The sequence below is a fragment of the Pristis pectinata genome, chromosome 19, assembly GCF_009764475.1.
Source record: "Pristis pectinata isolate sPriPec2 chromosome 19, sPriPec2.1.pri, whole genome shotgun sequence".
NCBI lineage: Eukaryota > Metazoa > Chordata > Chondrichthyes > Rhinopristiformes > Pristidae > Pristis > Pristis pectinata.
Window position 1 is genome coordinate 10,225,471 of NC_067423.1, and position 23,142 is coordinate 10,248,612.

Sequence of the window (23,142 nt, forward strand, 5' to 3'; positions counted from 1 at the left end):
CCATTCACTCAGCTTGTCCATAATCCCCTTCTGTCTCTTAATATCCTCCTCCATACTTAATGCCACCTAGCTTAGTATAGTCAGCAAGGTTAGAAATATGATATTTGGTCCGTTCAGCCAAATCACGGAAACAAGTTGTGAAAGCACCAATAGTTACAGCCTGTCAACATGAGAATGATCTGTTTATTACCATACTTTTCTTTCTATCCTACAACGATGTCAGTGTATTAGTATGGAACCTTTAGTGAAAACCTTCCAGAAATCCAAATGCATAGGATCCATTGATTCTCCTACTTTTATTCTATAGTCAATGCTCATAGATTAGTCAGACATGATTTGCCTTTCATAAATCTATCAGTTCTGCTCAATTCTATTCTTTTCAAGGTGTTCAATTTATTATATCTTTTATTATATCTTTCATTATAAGTTCCAGCATTTTCCATACCACTGACATTAGGCTATAACAGATCTCTAGTTCCTGTTTTCTCTTTCCCTCCTTTCTTAAATAGCAGGGTCACATTTGCTACACTCGAATCCACAGAAACAATTCCAGAATCTATAGAACTTTGAAACTCATTGCATCTATTTTCTCTAAAGCCATCTCTTTCAAAACGATGGGATGTAAGTGATCAGACCCTTTGTCCAGGACTTTATTGCCTAATACAAAGTTCTTTCATTCCCTCATTCTTGCTGGACACCTAATTCTGTCATGTATCTGGTAGGTTTTGTGTGTCTTCAGTGAAGACAGGTACAGAGTAATTGTTTAATTCCTCTGCCATTTCCTCATGCTCCATTATAAATTCAAACTGCTTCCATTCAGGTCTGCACTTGCATCTGTATGTATGTTTCTCATCAGCAAGGAGTAGGGGAATCTCTTCATCTACACAGTTTAGTAGCAGAGTACACTTAACTACTTTCAGCCTAATGCTGATGGTCCACGGACACATCTTCTGAACTTGATTTGCTTTTCAGTTCCATTGGTCTCACTGTGCTACTTAACCATTTCTAAACTAAGAAGTAAGCTGGGTGATCTAGTTCCAAGACCCTACAAATGCTATGACAACACCTGGGAGGGATAATTGTTGACTTGCCCTTGATTAGATGAAATACTGTAGACACATTGCAGAGATCCTGAAATAATTCACGGCATCTGATACCTCTGGAAGCAGAGGTTCAGCAGCAATTCAAATATTTACTTATTGTAAGCAAAAAGACAAGGCCAAAAGAACTTGGCATGGTCAAACAGCATCTGTGAAGGCAAGAGCTGTAGGTCAGCCTTTTGGACCGAGACCCTGCATCAGGGTTTGGCTTTACTTGCCAGTTATAGCTGTGTTTGCTGGTACTGCATGGATAAGCCATTAATCTGCCTTGTAATTGTTGAACTTGTATTGGATCTTCCCAGGTTGTTGGGAAAAATCTGATAGGTAGCAAGTAAATTTTTTAATCAGTTCTAGTTATTGCATGTGATTAATTTACAGAAACAAGCTACAGACCTACAAACTTAGTGTTGGTGTTAAGTCTCAACTTCATCCTGCTATCAATATTTTTGCAATATTGCCCTTTAACCCAGTAATCTTCACTATTTTTCCAGTAAGGGCCAATTTGGCAAAAATAATCCTCAATGTGAGAGCTACATTAACTCCTAACTTAACACATTGCTTTATACTCCATAATGGTATTTGACTCCAGTAACTGAAAGTTTGCTTGTATATTAAAACAGTACTTTTTTTGGTAAAAATACATGGAAAGTATATGCAATTAAAAAGATTAAAATTGATGAATGTGGAAAAGGAACATGATAAGTTTTGGTCAGTTAAACAAGTGTTGCTGGACAGGGAATTTAGAGATCATGGAAGTTCATATCTCCACAAGTGAAATTGCGAAGCTAAATTCAGTTGGTGTTCATTAAAACTACTGAACCATAAAAAATTCTTCAGGGAAAGGACTTGTTACGCCTATCTTACTAACTGAATGTGTATTCTGTTGACATGTTGAGCTAAGACTCGTCAACTGTGCCACACTGATGTGTTTAATGTGAAATGTTTGGAATAATCGAATTGAGAAGTAACAAATCATGAATGAAGGTTTCAGCAAATGAGGCAAAGGGTGGGTTGGAGTTTGGCAATGTTACAGAGGTGGATGAGTTAATAAAAGGTTGAAAGCTTATCTTATGTCAAAAATGATAAAGATTGCAAACAGTTGGTGTAGACTCGGACAGTTTGCTCAGGAAAGGACGGAGTTTTTGATGAAGACTTCCTAATGTTTGTAGGACATTTCTGTGCATCCAATACCAGATAATGGATAAACCCTGTGACGAGTTAGACTTGAGGTGTCGGGAGCAGCAGTAGTCTGGAATACTAGGTACCAACAGCTTGGTTATGGAAGCTGACTTTTTTTGGTGATGTCACATTAGAGTAGACAATGTAAAATTAGGTTTTCATGGATCTTTTGTTGGGTAACATCATTGACAAGCATAAGCCTAGGAAATGATGCCATTTGCATGTAATTACATAGAACCGTATAGCACAGTATGTGCTGACTTATAAACACCTACTCCATGATCAGTCTAACCCTTCCCTCCAACACAGCCCTCCATTTTTCTTACATCCATCTGCCTATTTAAGACTCTTTTAAATTTCCTTATTGTATCAGCCTCTACCACCACTCCCGGCAATGCATTCCAGGCACCCACCACTCTGTGCTTTTTTCTTTAAAAATACTACCTCTGACACCTCCCCTAAACTTTCCTCCTCTGACCTTAAACTGATATCCTCTGATATTGACTATTGGCACCCTGGGGAAAACGTGCTGACTGTCCACTCTGTGATTCTCTGATGGGAGCTGGTTCAATTTAATAATGGTGACAAGCAAGGCCTTTCCACACAGCTGAGTGACTGAGGAGCTGCATGAAAAGGGAGAGTTTATTGCAAGCACATTGGTTATCGCATTTGACTTTTGTCAGTGATTTTACTACTCTGGAACTGCAGGAAAGAATTGCATGTTATTTGAAGATAGCATGTTCAATGGTTGCTGTTGTGGGTAGGGAATTTGGAGAGAGACAATAAATTGCAAGGTTAAAGGAGTCAAGAGTATTTTATTTGAAGAGTGGCATGAAGACTTTTGAAGGAGAAGGGAATATTTTCCAGAAGTTAGGAAAGCGAAAAATCTATGATAGATATACTTAGTTATTCTATGGCTTGCTGTATTTATAGCTGAATTGCAATTATCTGCTTGGATTAACTGCTTGGATCCCAGGTGCACTCGATAGTTTGAATGGCCTCATTCTGTGTTGTAATAAGTATGTGATATGTAATGAAGGAAATGCCTTCATGAATAAAGCAAAAGCACTGATAACCCAAATATTCAGAGTTTGCCTCAGTGCCATGAACAGGCTGTAATATCTGCCCAGAAGAGGAACTTTACCTGTGTTATTTTTAAAACTTGCTTCATTTAGCAGGCAATGGCTGATCCACAGATTATTTCCAGGAGAGCCAATGAAGGACGTTGCCTGGACCTGAAGCATAATTCTTTGGATGTGGGTTTCAGGTTTGCCTCAGTGCCAAGCACAAGTGTGGCATCCATCCAGGAGAGAAGAGAAGGAACTCCACCTCAGCTCAGAGGTTGATTTTTTTTTGGGGTGTATTTTTCAAACTTGCTTCAGTGGTAGATGTGACTGATTAGATGATCAGGCAAGGAAGCACAGTTGACCCACAAGCCAATCAGTCAGTCACTGTCCAATGGAGAATTGATGGTAGTTCCTTTCACTTACTATTCTATCCGTGAATATTACGAGCATTAAGCACCCACATGCCCACCCACAACCCCCCCCCCCACCCCACATAAAATTTTTACCTTCCTTTCTTAAACTTACCATTCCTGTTTAATTATATTTGGGAAAGTGGAAAAAAAGTCTTTGTTCACCCCACCTTAGAATTTTTTGTAGTCTGCGTACCTAATTATTGAGTGCCTTATCACGACACATCACCCAACAATGTTCTGCCCTTCATTGTCTGTACTGGTTTATCTTGTTTGTTTAATTAATTCAACTGAGTTTTTTTTTCCCCAAATAATACGCTTGAAGAACACTTTTGGTATTTGGATTTCTAACATACAAAACAAGAATCAAGTGCTGATTTGTCCCTGGTTAAATGGAGCCTGTGCCTCATTTGACATTGTTAAAATAATAAATGTTAATCTCAGTGATCAATTAATAGTAGGAAGATTGTGTTATAATTCTAACTATTCAAGAATACAAAATGTAATTTGCATAATAAATATCTTTATCAAACAGTTTCTGCTTTTGAGATTGAATGTTTGTAGAGTCTAACAAAAATGGGATGATTAGATTGCTCAACAGACAGTGGCATGGACTTAGACCCATTGACCACCTTTTGTGCTATTACAATGCTATGATTTAGATGGCATCACAAATACTTTTAATGTCATCACATAACACTCGGCAGCACTAAACATGATTTTTTTTTCATTAATCACACCCAGGAATGTTTTGATGAACTAGAACCAGCTTTTGTTTAGTCAAGGTTGCAAAATCCATCAAGTGCCATCATTTGACTCTGTAAACATCTGGGAAGATATTTGGACCTTTTTTAAAATGGATGTACCTGGATTTATGGAAGTTCCAAGAGATTTTGCTCAATGATTTGGAAAAAAATTGGATAAGTAATATAACCATCATGTGAACATTAATTGATGTTACTGCTTCCCCATGACAAAATTGGAAGCTTTTTTTTATTCTGAGGATTTTCATCTACCATTGTTGGTGTAATCAATTGTGTATACATATATATCCCAGGCTTTGTCATTTGGCCAGTTTCAAAGTTTGGTTTTATTTTATTACACACTGCTTCTACAAGAGCTTGTAAGAGCACATACTGTGGATTATTGACATTACCAATACCAATTTGTGCTAAAAATTGTCACACATTATTTTGAGGGTACAATGATGCCTGTTGTCATGTTATGACAAATGAAGCTGTTTTGTGTATTTGGTGCCAGAAGAATAAATAATGCCTCAATCTTTTCTCCACGGGTGCTGTTTTATGTGTTTATCCATGTGCTGTTGTACCTTTCTAAGCTGTTTTTCATTTGAGGCTTGTTAGGAGTACTGAAGGTGTGTAACCTCAAACTTGTGTTAGTCAACACTCAGTAATGGACCTCTTGCATCCGAGTAAAAGATGTGAGAGAACAGAATTGTGCATATAACTGTGGTCGACTGTCTTGCACGAACAAGCAAGATTTTGTGACTTTATTTTGCCGCACAGGAAGTCTTTACCCACACCACTTTCCCACTCTTGTCCTTTCTGGTGTCCTTGCCATTTATTCCCATTATCAATCAGCATTCTGAAAAGAAATGCCATTGCTGTTTTTGGGCCCTTGCTGTGTACAAATTAACTGCCATATTTTGTACATTATAACAATGGCTATTACCGAAAGTACTTCATTTGTGGAAGTACTTCAGCACCTTTGCATATTATATGTGGAATTACACAATGGTAACAGTGCAGGGGGAGGCCATTTGGCCTGTGCAGTCATTACTGGCTGTATACAAGAGCAAATCAATCAGTCCTCCTCCCCATTGCCCTGCAAGTTCTTTCCTTTCAGATCACTTGTCTAGCTCACTTTTGAATGGTACTATTGAGTTACTATATTACTGCCCCTGCTTTTCCTTGTGTTAATTTTTTTTTGCTGATCACCTTCGTTCTTGACCCCTCTGCTTTTAAGAAGTGACTTCCTAGCTCATGTACTCTGCCACTGTTTTTAAAACCCAGGATTCGCTTTCTCAACCTGCCCTGCCATTTTAATGAACTATACGCATACATTCCTAGATATCTGAGAGTGTAGATCGGTACTAGATTGTTCACATGGACGTGGTAGCAAAAGGGCCTATTTCTATGCTGTATGAATAACACCAGCAATTTTCATGTTTTCTGCAAACTTCTAATCATTCTTCCAACATGTATATTGAAATGATTTTATGTATATGACAAACATAGTGTCTCAGCACTGATCTTTGTGGTGCACCATTGGTTTCAAGCTTCCAATCACAGAAGAAGCCCTCCAGCTTCATGCACTGTCTCCTATTATCAACCAATTTTGGATCCAATTTGCTGGTGTCTTGGATCCCATGGGCTCTAAACTTTTGGACAAGCCTTTCATGTGGGACCTTGTTAAAGGCCATACTGTAGTCCATGTCAATAGCATCACCATCATCAATATATTTTGTTCCATATATTTATTTTTCTTGCATAGTATTAAGAAATCTGTAATTAATTTGAAAGTTGCTTTTGACTTTGAATGCAAAGTGGCTAGCAAAAATTTTATTATATGAAATCAATAATCCTTTAATAACATCCCAAAACCGAAGTAAGAAGAGCTCTGTGGCTCCCTCCAGAAAGCTATCTGGACCATTAACACAGCAAACCTTCGTCAGTAGTCTGGTTTTTTTTACACTTGTATATAATTCTCATAGTATGCAAGCATTCTGTTTCAAATATTTAGCTTTGAAAAGGACAAAATTGGCAAGAGCTTTAAATGGGAAACATCTATATTCTTTATTCTCTGTTCTGAATATGCCCAGTCTTTTTTTCATTGGTGTTTTGTGAAAGCAGTTACACTCACCTACAGCGCATGAATGTTCACTGGATGCACCCAATGCATCATCATACAAATTCAGTTTTCAGCAAAGTCGTGTTTTTCAATGACATTTTTCTTGCGTTATTAAAGGTTGTTAAGAGCTATAATTGTCATCAGGGTAGAATGCCATGGAATAAAAGGGACTGTGGCAGTATAGACTGTACCTGGATTACTTTGTACAGCTTTGGTCTCCTTCCACAAAAAAAAGGATAATCTTGCAAAAAAAAAGGGAACACAATAAAGATTCAGTCAATCAGTTCCAAAGATGGCCAGTTTGAAGTATAAGAGATTGAGTAGACAAGGAGCAAAAAACAAACTGCTGGAGGAACTCAGCAGGTCAGGCAGCACCTGTGGAGGGAACAGTCGATGTTTCGGGTTTGAGATTCTTCATGTGGGCTAGGCCTTTATTCTTTTGAATTCAGAAGAACACGCAATCTAATTGAAATTTACAAAATGCTTACAGGACTGAATATAGGAAGGCTGTGATGTCTTGGTCAAAGTCTTAGAATAAGTAGTAGACCATCTAAGACTGCAATGAGGAGAAATTGCTTCACACACTGAATCTTTAGAACACTCCAACCCAGTGGGCTCAGTCATTGATTTCATCCAAAATGGAGATAAATAGATTTCTGGACATTTAGAGAATCAGTGGGTGTGGGGATAGTAAAGGAATATGGTGTTGAGGGAGATCAGCCATTATCTTGATGAATGGCAGAGCAGACTCAAAGGGCTAAATGGCCAACTCCTGCTCTTTTTTAATCTTTTCTAACTGGAAGGACATGAAAGAACTAGAGAGAGTGCAGAGGAGATTTACCCAGATGTGACCTGGGATGGAACTTCTCGGTTATGAAGGAAGATTGCATAGGTAAGGTTTGTTTTCTTTGGAGCAAAGGATGAGGTGTAGAGGTATTCAAAATTCTGAAGGGCGTAGATAATGTGGATGGTGAGAAACTTTTCCACTTTACAGAGATGTCTAAAACCAGAGGGCATAGGTTTAAGGTGAGGAATAAGAGGGTTAGAGAGGATCTGAGGAAGACTTTTTTTTACCCAGAGGGTAGTTGCAATCTGGAATGCATTGCCTAAGAAAGTAGTAGAGGCAGATATTCTCCCAACATTTAAAGTATTTAGATTAGCACTTGAATTGCCAAGGTATTGAAGTAATACCAAGTGCTGGTAAATGAGATCAATGTAAACAGTTTGGCATAGATGTGGTGGCTGAAGAGTCTCTTTTTGTGCTGAATGACTCTGATTCTATAATTCTAAAACAGAAACAGGAGTAGGCTGCTCTGACCCTCAAGCCTGCCCTGCTATTCAATATGATCATGGTTGATCTGCCCCAGGCCTCATTTCCTGTGCCAGTTTCCCATGGCCCTTAATTCCCTGACCTTGGGGGGGGGGGGGGGGGGGGGGGGGGAAATGTATCTACTTCCTCTTTTAAAACCCCCCATTTGTCAAGCCTCCACAGTCCTCTGGGGCTGAGAATTCCAGAGCTTCACTAGCTTCTACAAACAATATAAAACCAGATCATAGGAGCTTCTACAAACATACAAAAAGAAAAAAATACATAACTGAATGGTGAGACTGAGAAATCAATAATAGGAAATGGAGAAGTGGCAAAGCTTCTAATGAATTATTCTGTATTGCTCTTCAAAAATTAGGGAAGTTTTGATGTAAGTTTACAAGGCACTGGCAAATCCACACCTGATGCTGATCTAAAAGGAAGTGGCTGTAGAGATGGTGGATGCATGATTGGAATCTACCAAAACCCACTGGATTCTGGAATGGTACCAGATAACTGAAAATTCACAAACACAGCAACACACTTCAGGACAGGAGGAAGACAGAAAGCAGGAAAATATTGGCCAATTAGCTTAATGTTTGTCATTTGGGAAAATGCTGGAATCCAATGTTAAAGAGGCAGTATCAGGACATTTAGAAAATCATGAGAAATTGAGCGGAGTCTATATGGTCTGATGAGATGGAAAGCATGTTAGTCAAATTTGCGAAAACATTTTTGAGGGTTTCACAAATGGGGTGGATATAGGGTAACCAGTGGATATAGTATGTTTGGATTTCCAGAAGGGATTTGATAAGGTGCTACATAAGTTACTGCACAAGATAAAGAGTGCATAAGAGTTGTATATTTGCATGGAATAACTATCAGCAAAATGGGTTATTTTCAGAATGGCAATTAATAAGTGTTGGAATGTTAGATCTATTTTGAAGCCTCCACTACTTAAATGAATGACCTGGATGAAGGGACCAAGTGTACTGTAGCCAAATTGCTTATGATACAAAGGTAAGTAGGTTAGCAAGTTTTGAGATGGAATATAATGTGGGAAAATGTAAGATTGTCTACTCTGGAAGGAAGAATGTAAAAGCAAATTGTTATTCAAATGAAATAAGACTACAAAATGTGATAGAGAAGTGATCCAGGAGTCCAGTGCAAATGTTAACAAGTAATTAAGAAGGCTATTGAAATGTTGTCCTCATTACATGGGAGGTTTTGATTCAAGTTTGCAGCACAGTGATGAGACCATACCTGGAGTGTTGCATACAGGTTATGGTCTCCATCTTTAAGGAATGATATATTTGCACTAGAGCCAGTGCAGAGGAGGTTCACCAAGTTGATTCCTGGACTGAAGGAATTAATGTATGAAGAGAGGTTGAGTAGTTGGGCCTAAGGTCATAGGAGTTTAGAAAAATGAAGCAACTAGATGCTTCTCCCAATGTGGCTATAGTTTCAGTCTAAGAGGTTACTCACTTCAGAAGGAGATGAGTAGGAATTGCTTCCTTGAGCCTTGTGACTTTTTGGAATTTTCTACGCCAGAGAGCTGCGGAGGCAGGGTAATGGACTCTGCCCAATACATCACAGGCACATCCCTCCCCACCATTGGTAGTATCTACGGGAGGTGCTTCCTCAAGAAGGCAACATCCATCATCAAAGATCCCCACCATCTGGGCCATGCCATCTTCTCACAACTACCATCGGATAGGAGATGCAAAAGCCAGAAGTCCCACACTATCAGCTTCGAGAACAGCTACTTCTCTTCAACCATTTGGTTCTTGAACCAACCAGCACAACCCTAATCACTACAATTTAGCAACACCCTGATCACTTTGCACCAAAATGGCGTTTGTTTTTCGGGTTTTAATAGTGTTCTTTCTTGTGACAAATTATACAATTTTTTTTCTTCTGAATGCTGTTTATATGCTATCTGCTTGTGATGCTGCTGTAAGTAAGTTTTTCATTGCACCTGTGCATACATGTACTTGTGCATATGACAATACACGACTTTTGACTTTCGAAATGTATTCAGGCATTTGAACTGTGGCAAGAGAGCAAGAAAGAGGCCAAGATAAGATCCTCCATGATACTGAATGGCAAAGCAGATTCAAGGAGCTGATTGGCCTACTCCTCCAGTTTCATTTGTTCTTGAGTCAACAGAGACACAGGAGTAAGCCATATGGCGCTTTGAGCCTGCTCTGCCAGTAAGATTTACGGCCCTCTGAAGGAGAAATTGCATTTCATCTCTGTCCTTGCAGTCTAATAGCTCAGTCTGAAACTATGCCCCCTCATTCTACACATGAGGGAAAACATCCCATCTCAACACCTATCTGTCATGTCCCCTTGGAATCTTGTATTTTTCATGCACGTCTGCTGGTCATTGTGTTGTTTTAGTCTATTCTATCATCTTGTTCTGAATGTGAAGGTAGAGATTTTGTTCTTGAATTAGAGTGCACATTGCCCCATAACTCATTTGTACATAAACCCAATCAGGAAGATACTTATCTCTTTATAAGGATGCCATGAGATACCTCTTTTAATAGCACAATTGAGTTAGGGAACTACAACCATTACTGTGCCCAGATTTGTTTTTTATTGAAATCAGTATAGAAATTGTAGGGACAATTAGTTGAAAGGAGAAATGAAAAATAAAATCTAAGAAGCCACCATTGCAGTAGTTTCCCTGTGCTGTTGTAAACAACTGATTTTGATTGTCTTTCAAGGCTGAATTTTAGTGGTATTAAACTGTAGTGCAGCTGCCAGTTGCTATGTCACTAATCTCTACCACTGACATCTGCACAACACACAGCAGGATCAGACATCCTGTCTCCATTGATAGCCATACTTAAGTCCTGGAGGGTAAAGGAAAGGCGTAGTAGTTACATCAAAAGGCGTGTCAAGCAATTTGCACAAAAATAAGGAGTGATTTTTTTTCAATCTAGAGAACAGATTTATCGTTGTTACATAGAGTGGAGGAACTCTTCCATTTTTTTCAAAAAACATTAATTTTTTGTTATTTTAAATAGACATACAATATATCTGTATTTCTGTATATATAGCAATATATACAATATATATTGTACATCTTTTCAATGATCAAAACATTTGACTGAAGGCTGTTGTCTTTTTGCACTTGCTGCCTAGCTTTTTTTGCAATACAGCAGACCTCACTAAAGCTGAAAGCAAGCATTATAAATGCTCATGTGATAAACCTCAATTATTTGGTTAAACATGCTTGTAAAGGTGACACATTTTGATACCCATGATTGAAAATTATTGAATTCTCAACACTGTTTCCCGGTGTTGAGATGTATACTGGGATCTTTCATTTTCAATAACAGTTCCTTGAATCAAAGGATGAGTTGTTTCCATTCCAGTTCTGAGGTGACTGAAAAATGTTATGTGGGATCCTAGGACTCTGCTAAGATTGTTAAGGATGCTGTGTTCTCCTTCTGCATTTGGTGAATGGCTTTCCTGTACTCCCGTGGTAGTGATGCTTGGTGCCTTCCTTGATGATGCTGCACAGGTGTCAAGGATTCCCACAAGTTAAATGAGTATGTTACTTTTTTTTGAATGGAGGCTTTGTATTCCTGCAAACCTTCCTCTGATGAAGCTCCAGGTAGAGTGCTGGCTTCTGGAGTCTGGTATCATGTATGTGAGCATTGAGACCTGCCCATCAGAACTGATTGAGCTGAGTCAAAGATCAGTCCTGATCTTACTGAATGGCAGAATAGGCATAATTGCTGGAATGGCCCAATGCTGCTTTGATTACTTGTCTTTCTTTGGTGACAGTCTTTTTAGAGGACATTGTTCTGGGGCAGGGATGTTGACATTGGTTTGCAAGTCCAATATGGAGGATTTTATGGATACAGCATTGGTGGTATTTGTCCATTAGGATGCCTGCTGTGGTCATTAAACACTCTTTCCCACAAGAGGCCAAATATTGTTCCGATGTGTGAGAAGCAATTATGGCTTTCATTATCCATGTTTGCTTTCTGAGAAGTAACTTGCTCCAGAGATGTAGGAGGTGATCTATGTTGACCAGGGTGCTTTGTTTTCAAGAATATTGTTTGTGGGTTTTGGTATGATACATGGAGAGGTTTGATAAGGGCTTTGTCTTCCGCATAATACCACCAGACAATCAGAGAAGCTGTGAAGAAAGGAAATCGCAAACAGGATGGCAGATGCCCTCTATGTAGTTAGAGCACTGCAAAAAGATGCTTGAAATTGTGCGGGAGCTGCTTCATGACAAATACAGTTAGCCAGCACTACCACTGAGCTGTGGCAGGTGCAACTTACAGACTTTGACAGGTTACCACGTGCATTGAAGCAAACTGAAGCTCTATCCACTCTTGAATGGATGTAAAATATTCCATGACACCATTTCAAACAAAAAGAGGAATTTTAAGAGGTGTTTAAGAGGCATTTAGACAGGCACATGAACAGAAAAGGAATGGAGGGATGTGGACCATGTACAGGCAGGTGGAATTAATTTGGATAGGCATCATGGCCCCTCAGACAACATGGGACGAAGGCTCTGTTCCTGTGCTGCACTAATCCAAGTTAAGAACGTGAATCCTCCCTGGTGTCTTGATCAATATTTATTTCTCACTTAACGCAATTGAAAACAGATCACCTGATCATTGTCTTATTGTTGTTGGAGTTTTGTTTTATGCAAATTGCCATGTTTCCAACTTGACAGCAATGATCACACTTCAAGAGTACTTTGGATGTCAAAATCTCTGAGGGGTCCTGAAAGGGCCATGAAATACTCTATAAGTCCAAGCTGTGTTTTCTTTTTTCACTTTGGAATTGTACTACATGAATTATTTATTTTCTCTTTGGCCAATTTAAAATGAAATCAAAGTACAATTTAATTCTCTTTTATATGGAAGTATTCTTAATTATTTTTCCTTTTACAAAAGTTAATTGAATGGACTGCAGAAACTTAATGTATAGGAAAAATCTCCACTTGTCTCTTTCTGCCTTAGACTGTGGCTGTAAGAATTCAACTTGCTGATGACCCAGTTGTAAAGTGGCTCGTGATTCTTCCTTAGAAATGTGATCTAATGGCATTTTCTGACTTTCATCTGTTAAAAAAGTATTTTAAATTAATCTTAATGAGAGTTCAAAATTTAGCAGTATTATGACCAATTAAATTGTCTTTCACTTCCTGAAAGGGCTTTATTTCTTTGAATTTGGGTTGGTAATGCATTTGACAAATGTTATACTTTGAAGGAATTTGTCTGGTACTGTCTAGGTGAATTGCATAACAAGTGTCACGGAATACCTATTGTCGGTACTTGGTTACTCCACCAAGGATCGGGATGGGGGTGGAAAAGCATGAGGAGGAAGTTACTTGTATCACATCATGGCTTCATTTCACACATGCATTTATGTATACGTAAACGCTAATATCAGTGTTTTTCAGAATCACTTCAGTTAGTGATTCTTTTTAAATTATTTTTGTTACCTTTTATCAGAGTTTTGTTTGCAAATCTAAGTTTGTGAATTGAGATTTCTTCAATGAGTCTCCTGAAGGTGGTTAGTTAAAAACTATGCAATTTATATTACACCTTTTGTGACCTAAAATTGGAGCATCTGGAATACCTTTTGGAGCCATTTTGAAGAATAATTGCCATTATACTGTAGAAAATGCAGCAGTCAATTTGCATTCAGCAAGGTCCCATATTCTGCAGGGTTGATGGTAACCAGACAATCTGTTTTTAAGTGTTGTTAGTTTGAGTAATCAATATTGACTGGGACACTATAGGTAAATACCATTCCTCTTCCACCATCCCCCACTGCCTCACCTGCAACCATATCTTCAAAATTGGGCCCAGGACCTTTAATATCCACCTGAGAGAGAACGTGGGGGTTCAGTTTCAACCAAAAGACGGCACCACTGACACTAGCAATTTTTCATATCAAACAGGAATACCAGCTCTGTTTCATGCTCGGGTCTCTGGAGTGAGACTTTCATCCCAGAAGCTTGTATGTTTGAGAATTCAACTGAACCCTATCTGATGCTCTATAAACTTCTGATTTCACTTCAAAATTTTGTATCAAAGATTTTGCTGCAAGGTGAAATGTTTGATCATTTATATTTTGTGTGCAGCACATTCTATAACTGAATTCAGATTTATCAAGCTTTTCCTAATTTTGTTAGTTTTGTAGCTGCAGATAATGCTATCTGTTTATCACAGTTGAAGAGATCAGAAACCTTCAAGAGGCTTGATATATTCCAGGACACAGTTCACTTGATTGCTGCAATAAACTGCAAGGTTACTTGGATAGTACCTCCCTGCCTGTGACACATATTAACAAGAGCAACTATGCAACACTGCCTCACACTTCTGCCCCTCCACATTACACATTATCCTGAATTGGCTAACTATCCTGGTGAGATGCCTGGAAGTCCCTAATTAACATCATTGTGACACTGAAGGCAGCAGTTCAAGGAAATGGCCTACCACCATGTGGCAAGTAGTGAATGGGAAACAAATGCAGTCTTGCCTACATTGTCCATATCCCAAGACTGCAATTTCACAATGTGAATTTAATTCTTAGCATGTGCATGGCTAGATAGCTGATAGCTAAGCTTAACTTAGGTGATACATTTGGCTTCAGCAGCTGTGTCTAAGGAAGACAAAAATATCAAAAATTGTCAGTGATTCTTGCTGAAAAGGGTACTTGTATATTGTAGTGTTTCTGGACTTTTTTTCTCCATCTAATTATCGTATTCCCTTTTCATTCTACTGACTGAAACTTTAAATCCATTATAACACATCAGCAATCTGTAGAGCAGATTAGTTTTGCCCCTTATTGATCTTAGTAGTTCTATTCAGTGCAGAATGAAGCATCCTTTCGGCTTCAGTTTTGTTTATTGTGCGGCAGAACACAGTGAAAATTACATTATGAGTAGCTATGTCTGGATTTCTACATCCATGAAGTGTGAAGCCATTTCTAGCACTTATGCATTCAGTCAGACAAACTCAATAACATCATTTTAGTTGAATGCAGTGCTCCTTTCTTGTATCTACCTTTGGAAGTCCATGTATTTCCTGAAGAACGATCTTAATTTATGCAAACACCTCTCCTTCCTCTTTCTGTAAAGGAATTCGGCACTATAATTGAAAAGGAAATCAGTGATAAACTGATGGTCGTGAATGTATATATTATCTTCAAAAATTTATATTTTACCTGGTTAACAAAAATTGTAAATTTTTATGCCTGAATAAAACTCAACTTCATTATGTTTTGTGTGAAGGACATAACCAATAAAGAAATAGCACTAAAGATCCCTGAAATAATAATACAATGTAAATGGTATTAGAGCTTAAAATGAAGTTTGAGTCATTTGTGCAGCTTTGTGCTTTTAATTGTATTTCTGTCAGATTTTGCCATGTCGATCATTAATCCAGAATACCCCTCTTATCAACATTACGCAGTGACCTTGATGAAGTATGCTGTCATATTCACTGCCAACAAATTACACGCATAACAATGTGCCCATCTAGCTTATTGCAATCTATAAGTATTTTTAAACTGTGCCCTCAATACTCTCTAAAGCATTCAAAAATTGCATAAAAATATAATAAATTGATGGCACATTGTACTAGAAATTTAATAATTACAGTAAAATCTAGTGTACATGTCAATTTTCTAGAAAATGTTATTTTAAGGGAGTATAATGGTGACTTGTCTAATGTGCATATCGGTACGTTTTCCTGAATTGTAGGTTGCCACATCAAGTGGGGTGGCGTTCAGTCTGCCATGTTATCTGTAATGCTAGACACCTCACCTACCCAGTGTTGGACTGACAATTCCCTTCTATCTGTTGGACTGGACTCTCCAATCCCAAATGTTGGACTGGTCTCTTCAGCCCTGCTGTCAGGCTATCTGAATATTGAATATTGAAGGTTGATGGTACATAGCTGCTCTATCAATATTCTCTGACTGCAGATAAGGAAGCAAGTTTCAAATTTTGCTTTTCAAGATGGTGTCTTCTCAAGACTCAGGAGAAATGGGAAAGAGCTGAATGAGAGAAGACCTACCTACCTCATAGTGGGTAGCTCCATTCAGTAATACTTAATAATGGTGATGCATACTGATACATGGGAGAGTCTGCTAAAAGAGTAAACTATACAATCACTTGAAGTTGTGGAATTTGCAGAAAAACATGAGTGATGCTAAGAGAAGATTTGGCTTTAATGATTTAAACAAAAAGTGGACATAAAGGTTTACCAGGATGTTCCCTGGACTTGAGGCCTGAGTTACAAGGAGAGGTTGCATAGACTCGGACTTTATTCCCTGGAATGTAGGAGAGTGAGGGGTGATCTGATAGAGGTGTACAAGATCATCAGGGGCAGAGACAGGGTGAAAGCACATCGTCTTTTTCCCAGAGAGGAGGTGGTTAAAAACAAGAGGTCATAGATTTAAGATCAGAAGTGAGAGCTTTAAAGGGGACATCAGGAGCAACTTCACCCAAAGTGTGTATTTGGAATGAGGTGGTTGAAATAGTGGCGGGCACATTAGCAACATCTAAAAGCCATCTAGATAAATACATGGACAGGAAAGGTTTAGAGGGCTATGGGCCAAACGTCGACCAATGGGACTAACTCACTAGGTAACACAGTCAGTATCGACAAGTTGGGCCGAAGTACCTGTATGATTCTATGACTCTAGAAAAGATGCTGAAAGGAAAGCAGACTGATTATATGCAGAAAATATTAAAAGTCTCCTGTTGTGTCCAAGGCAAATGTAAGAGTGGAAAGCAATGCAGGGAGAATACTCTGATCTTGTAGTCACTGCCTGACTAGTGAAGGCCAATATTCCATATGCCTTCTTAACCACATTATCTACCTGCAACCACTTTATCTACCTACATTATTGCTCTTGAACTAATTTAGGTGGCACCAACATGCAATCCTTTCAAAAACAGTTGAAGGATTGCAACACTGATGTGGCAATTATTCCTGGATTTATGAAAGGAATTTTTTTTTTACAGCCTCTCCAAGTGGGAATTAACTAGCCCTTTCAAGTTTGGCTGAAGAAGCAATTGGTGGATTGGCTGCCCAAAAGTGAGCAGACCTTAATGCTGAAAGGACATTTAAAACAACTAGAGCTACCTGTTGTCTGTCTCTAGGATAAACGTCTCTTGGGAAAATCTTGACCAACCTTTAATTATTAAATTATTTGAAATAGGTGTGCATTTTCAATTAATACACACAAAATGCTGGATGAACTCAGCAGATCAGGCAGCATCTATGGAGGGAAATAAACAGTTGATGTTTTGGGTCGAGACCCTCCATTGATGCTGCCTGACCTGCTGAGTTCCTCCAGCATTTTGTGTGTATTGCTGCAGATTCCAGCATCTGCAGAATCTCTTGTAATCCTGTCACTGGTGACACGTGTTTTTTTTTAAATCCAGGCCTTGGACAGATTCAAAAACTGGTAAAGAAGCACAAAATGCTGGTATCTAACTATAAATTTACTGCCACAGGAGTTGCAATGACTGAAGAAGGTGACGATAGTTCACCATTGCATTGAAAAGTGCTTAGAAAAATACTATTACCTGCTGCGTCAGTGTTGTTTGCATTTTCATGTTTGTTTTTTACACAATTAATATAATAACTCTTGCACTTTTTTCCATTACTTATCCAATGCCTCTAGTGGAGAATGTACTTTAAACCAGAGTTTTTTTTTCTAAAAGTCCCCAAAAGAGGATATGGGTGGTTTATACATCAGACTTTAGGATATCTAATGCCTCCAATGAGTTTCATCTCTAGACCACTAGTAATTGGATCAGTACACAAGCAAACATCATCAGTGTCACAAAGATAAGAAAAAAGTTTAAAAGTGTGCATTTAAAATTTTTTAGAAGTAACATTCAGTGTGATTAATGCTTCCAAAAAAAATATTGATTGAATCCCTCAAGATATATCCTCAGTGTATTATTGTATTTATCTAACGGGCCATCATAGAGTTGTATAGTGCAGAAACAGGCCATTCAGCCCAACTGACCAAGATGTCTATCTGAGCTAGTCCCATTTGCTGTCACAACAGGGGACTTGCCAATGGAGAGGCTATGTGCCGACAAGGAGAGAACTGCTTGCTTGGCCATCTGTTTTTGTAAAGCGTTGTAGTTGCTTGTTATCTTGGCAGTTTTCAACAGAAAATGACCAGTAACAGAGGCCATTGACTGGCATCCTGGAAGAAGATGACAATTTTCCCTCATAGAGATGCTAAAGCCTAGAAAAATGTGCCTTTCTTTCATTTTTATTATAAATGTTGTGCAATATCTGTACAGCAATTTCACCAGATTAAAATATTGGCACATATTTCAGAATAGTTGCCATTCCATATTATAACCTGATTCCTTGCTGCCAAAATTCTCCTGTTTGTGATGCACAAAAGCTTAATGACATTGGATTGTGTTATTGTAAATAAAATTGTAAAGCCTCAAAGCAGGGAAGAATCTTGTCATGGCAGTTGATGTAAATTAAATTTACAACATCGTCCTGTTTGTGTTGGCCCTTACCCATGTTAACGCAAGGATTTTTTCAGCCAATCAATGAAAGGTATATATACAACTGCACAGCCTGAGGTAAAATCCCAACCTCCTCTACTGGAGTGTGATGCTTTTTACATTAGTGGCTAATACTTTACTTGACTTATTCCAATGTCCATCTATTCTCAGAAGCACTCCTGTAAGAAGGAAAATGTGAAATAAGTAATATAGTACCATACTGAAGCTGTGACTACGAGCAAATTATCAATCAACAGTTGTCATGTGATGGACAGAAACATGATAATTTGTGATGCTGCTGTTTCTGGCAGCCAAATACAAGAACTGTTTGTTTCTTAAAAGCCCCAACATTTCATTTTTGTTTTGCGACAGCTGTAGGGAATGTGTTATCTACTTGGCACATTTTAAAAACTGGTCCAAGCTACATTACTGTTATCCTGACTATATCTTGTCCAGATGGAATTTTAAAGCGCCTTTATCTCAAGTTTTGTCACAATAAAAGATTACTCCAAAAACCCATTTTGATTGTACATTATATTAGCTGAAGATTGCCTATAGCTATGTAATCTTAGACAACATTTCAGCTGAGCCAAATCAGCCTTTCCTCAATCTCCACAGACATCTCTTCAGGTGTGACTGATTGACGGTAATCAGCAGTGGATGTCTTGGATAATTTTCCTTTACTTTTGGAATGTGGAGGTCAGTTGTAGCGCTTATGAGATCAACCAGGGTAACGATGATCAAACGTCAAAATTGTACTCTTCCTGGTCCTTACCGTAGTACCACGTGCTCACTATTATCCTATGCAAAATATCTAACCATTGGGCAAGATGCCAATTCAATAATATTTGTTTTCAGTTGTCTAATTGCAAAAATGTTTGTGACTATCTGCCATTAGCCCTACAAAAGTGCTGCATATGCAACCTGTTTATGAATATTGTCAAGCACAATAATTGAGAATAATTTCCTGTTTGCAACATCTGTCACTTTTTTGTTGCAAGGAATGCCACCTGAGCTTTGTCAAAGATCCTTGCCATGAAATATTGCCATTTATATTTTGCCCACATGCCTTATTTGCAAACAAATGCAGATTCTAGATGGTTTTCATTTCCACTGGTCATTTGCCATCAGTAATCTAAACCATTTTGAACTTGATATTTTACTGTTATGCAGCAATTTCTTTTCTAGTTTTAAAATATTCTGGAAAAGAAAGTTAAATTTGAACAGTTATTGAGCTCATTGTGGGATTACAATATAGTGTTATGTTTGTCTTACTAAAACATGATGCTCTTTAAGGAGATTATTGATAAAACAGACTTCCCTCCCCTCTCCAAATTTCCTGCCTATGCTGAAGACACCAACATAAGCTGAAATCAGGTCCCTCAAGTGTTCGAAGATTTCTAATTTGCAGAACTACAAATTATACATAAAGACTTACTATCTAGGTTCATATATGAATAAAGGACATTTGAGTAAAGGACTTGAGGGAATTGATGGAGACAGCCCAGTAAATGCTGGGGTTAGATGGGGGTAAGTGGGTGTAAATTAAACTAATTTTAAGTTGCAACTTGAGTTTCCTACCAGAATCAACTTAAATTTATGTCACATTTTGTGACTTCAAGAGTTTAAAATTTAAGATGACCGTACAGGGGTTGAAGGGGTGGGCTGAAAAATATCTTCACATTGACAGTAGAAACAAAAGTCCTGAAATACTTCATGAATGTTATTGAATAAAATTGAACATAGATGAGGACAGGTCAAAGATAAAGTGTACAAGTGGGGATGTTTATATGGAAATTTCAGAGTTTGAGACTGAGATTGCCGTACAGTTGAAGCAAAAGAAATTAGCAATGGTCAAGATGTTAGAATCGATAGATTACAGAAATCTGACAGAGTCACAACCAATTATTAAACCGGAACCCATGTATATTTTTTTTTAGAAATTGGATAGCTGTTAAGGGGTGTCAATTGCCACAGAAAGTAAGCAAAATCAAGCCAAATGCGACCCTTTACTAACCCCTCTCTTTGATTTTCTATGTCTGTCTGTTTCTCACTCTTATTAAAAATATTATTTGATTTGTTTTCTCTTTCCTGATTACACAGTTTCTAATGAACACTTTCTTGTCAGTCTTTGCATTGTTCATTTTACAATTATTTAATTTGATAGGTTAAGCCATGTGGTTGATTTTTCTTTTCACTCAGGCCTCAAATTTCCAATTTTCCTTGTTAGATCATCAGTTTACCTTAGAACAATAAATAAAAGCAAAAATGGGACACTATTAGAAATTCCACTTAAAGTTAACACACACTGTATTAGGAAAAACATTGAACGTTGATTTCCTTATGAGAGAATAGATTACAGGGAAATAAGTAGGAGAATGAATTGCTCTGAGACCCAGCACTGACTGCCTCGTATAAAGCAGATACGACAGCAACAGTAAAGAGGCATTGAGATAGGTACATGAACAGGCGATGGAGGGATTTAGACCATGTGCAGGCAGATGGGATTAGTTTGAATTGGCATCATGATTGGCACAGACATTGTGGGCTGAATTGCTGTGCTGTACTGTACTGCAACTTCGTGGGTGTCAAGATCTCGGAGGATCTATCATGGGCCCAGCACAGATGTAACCATGAAGAAGGCATGCCAGTGTCTCTACTTTGAAGTGTAAGGAGATTTGGCATGTCATCAAAGACTCTGGCAAACATCTACGGATGTACAGTGGAAAGCATTCTGACCAGTTGCATCACAGCCTGGTATGGGAACTCCAGTGCACAGGAATGCAAGGGACTATAGGGAGTGGTGGACTCAGCCAGTAGGTACAGGTCTCCCTACTATCTGTAAGAGGCAATGTCTCAGGAAGGTGACATCCATTATTAAGGACCCCCACCATTCAGTCCATGCCCTCTCTCATTGCTGCCATCAGGCAGGAGGCACAGGAGCCTGAAGACCCACACCTCAAGGTCCAGCAACAGTTTCTTCCCCACTGCCATCAGGTTCTTGAACCGACCTGAAACAGCCTAATTCTACCTAACTGTATTTCCCTTAATTTGCACTAATGTCATTATGTTTTGTTTATTTTGTGTAAGTTATGTTAATTTAACTTTTATGTAATTAATGTTTGGCATGTACTGTGCTGTTGCTGCAAAAAGCTAATTTTCATGGCATTTATAGCCTTGGTATGTGTGCCCATGACAATGAACTTGAACTATGTTCTATATGGTACAATACAGATGATTTTGTCAGGAACTAGAGCTTTGTGTCCATTTATAAGGAGCGTTCCTTTTTTCATAAGTACTTCCTATTTTGTTTAGGGATGTGGGCTTTTTTACCCTATTTTTTAAATGCATGCAGAGGCTCCTGCTATTTGCACAACTGATGGTATCAGCAACCAGTTGTGTGGATCAGTTCCCCCTAAAAGTGATGGTGTTCACAGATTTGTATCATACTAACAGCCAATCTAATTCCAAGGGTCTACTCTACAAATTGGCTATATAACTTCTTCACCAAGGAAAGAATGGATCTGGTACAAGGATCAAAACCATTTGAGTGAGTGAGTGACTGGGAGACTTTTAACAGCTGTTGAATTTGTAGGTTTCTCACCAGAAGACTTGTAGGGTTTAAGATGGTGAATAGATGGTTCGAGTATGACTTTTTAAGGACCAGCAAAGGAAATGGCATGGCAGTTGACAAGGTTGTTGAGGAATTAAGCTAAAAAGAATATTGAATCCTTGTCGCTGGAGCACTAAACTTGAAATTGGATGACAGGAAGAGAGCTGTAAAATTTTTGAATCAACTGAAGTTTGAGGAGGCAGTCTTGTTGATCCTGGCAGTATTAAAGATACAAATAAGGATTTCAGTTGTTCCACAAGTAGGTGGCTTTTATGACTGTTCAGGGCCAATTGTGCACATTCAGCTTTCATTTGAAGACTGCCAGAGGAGCGCACTACTGAGTTCAGCCTGCAGGGACAGTGAACCGCCTCTAAAGCAGCTCTCGTCAAGGAGGTGCTTCTAGCGAAAACTTTACGATATTATTCAGCACAGTTTAGCCTGTATTTATTCTGATAATTAAAAAAAAACTTTTCGATTGCCTAACAATGAAGTTTTCTGAGCATTAATTATTTGACATTGAAATGTTTCTGTGGGACAAGAGAGATGTTGGGATCCAAGCTGCAACCTCTGAGTCGAACTACTTTTGAATTCGGTTTATAGCAGGGGAGATTACCCAATTTTCCAACTGCCACATCGGTAGGTGGAGTGGAGAAGGTGCGGCGCCCTGCAGAGTAAACATGATTGATGGTTTTAGTGGGAGCAGCTGCACTCCAGCGTAGCTCCTCCCACCTGTCTGGAGTTGTGTGCGAGCGAGTCGGCTGTGGCAGAGTAGGGAGCTCGGCACGGAGGTTGGAGTGCGTTTTGTGCACTTCGAACATCAGTCTCTTTTAGTGGGCGTTAAGTATGGTTGCTTATGATGAGATACAAAACTTGTTGCCCACTAAAAGGACTATCACCGTGGTAGATGTTCAGTCACAGGTCTTCCACACTAAAGAATTGGAGGTAAGAATTATTGGAATTTTATGAAATGCTGTTTGATTTGCTCATCTTAATGTAGGGTGGAAATATGTACTAAACTGATCAGAAAAGTTAACAAAAGCACACAACTTTTTTTAT

General features: G+C 38.5%; 1 protein-coding gene across 3 annotated transcripts in view; it reads left to right on the plus strand.

The window, feature by feature from the left end:
* Positions 1-23,142, plus strand: part of net1 (neuroepithelial cell transforming 1) — an 84,942-nt gene that overhangs the window by 45,002 nt on the left and 16,798 nt on the right. The window contains exon 1 of one of the 3 annotated variants that reach the window (XM_052034003.1): positions 22,817-23,028. The exons of the other annotated variants lie outside the window; for them this stretch is intronic. Coding sequence (XP_051889963.1) covers positions 22,930-23,028 — 99 coding nt within the window. The 5' untranslated portion in view covers positions 22,817-22,929. Of the gene's footprint in view, positions 1-22,816; positions 23,029-23,142 lie in introns of those variants that run through there. 3 annotated transcript variants of the gene reach the window in all.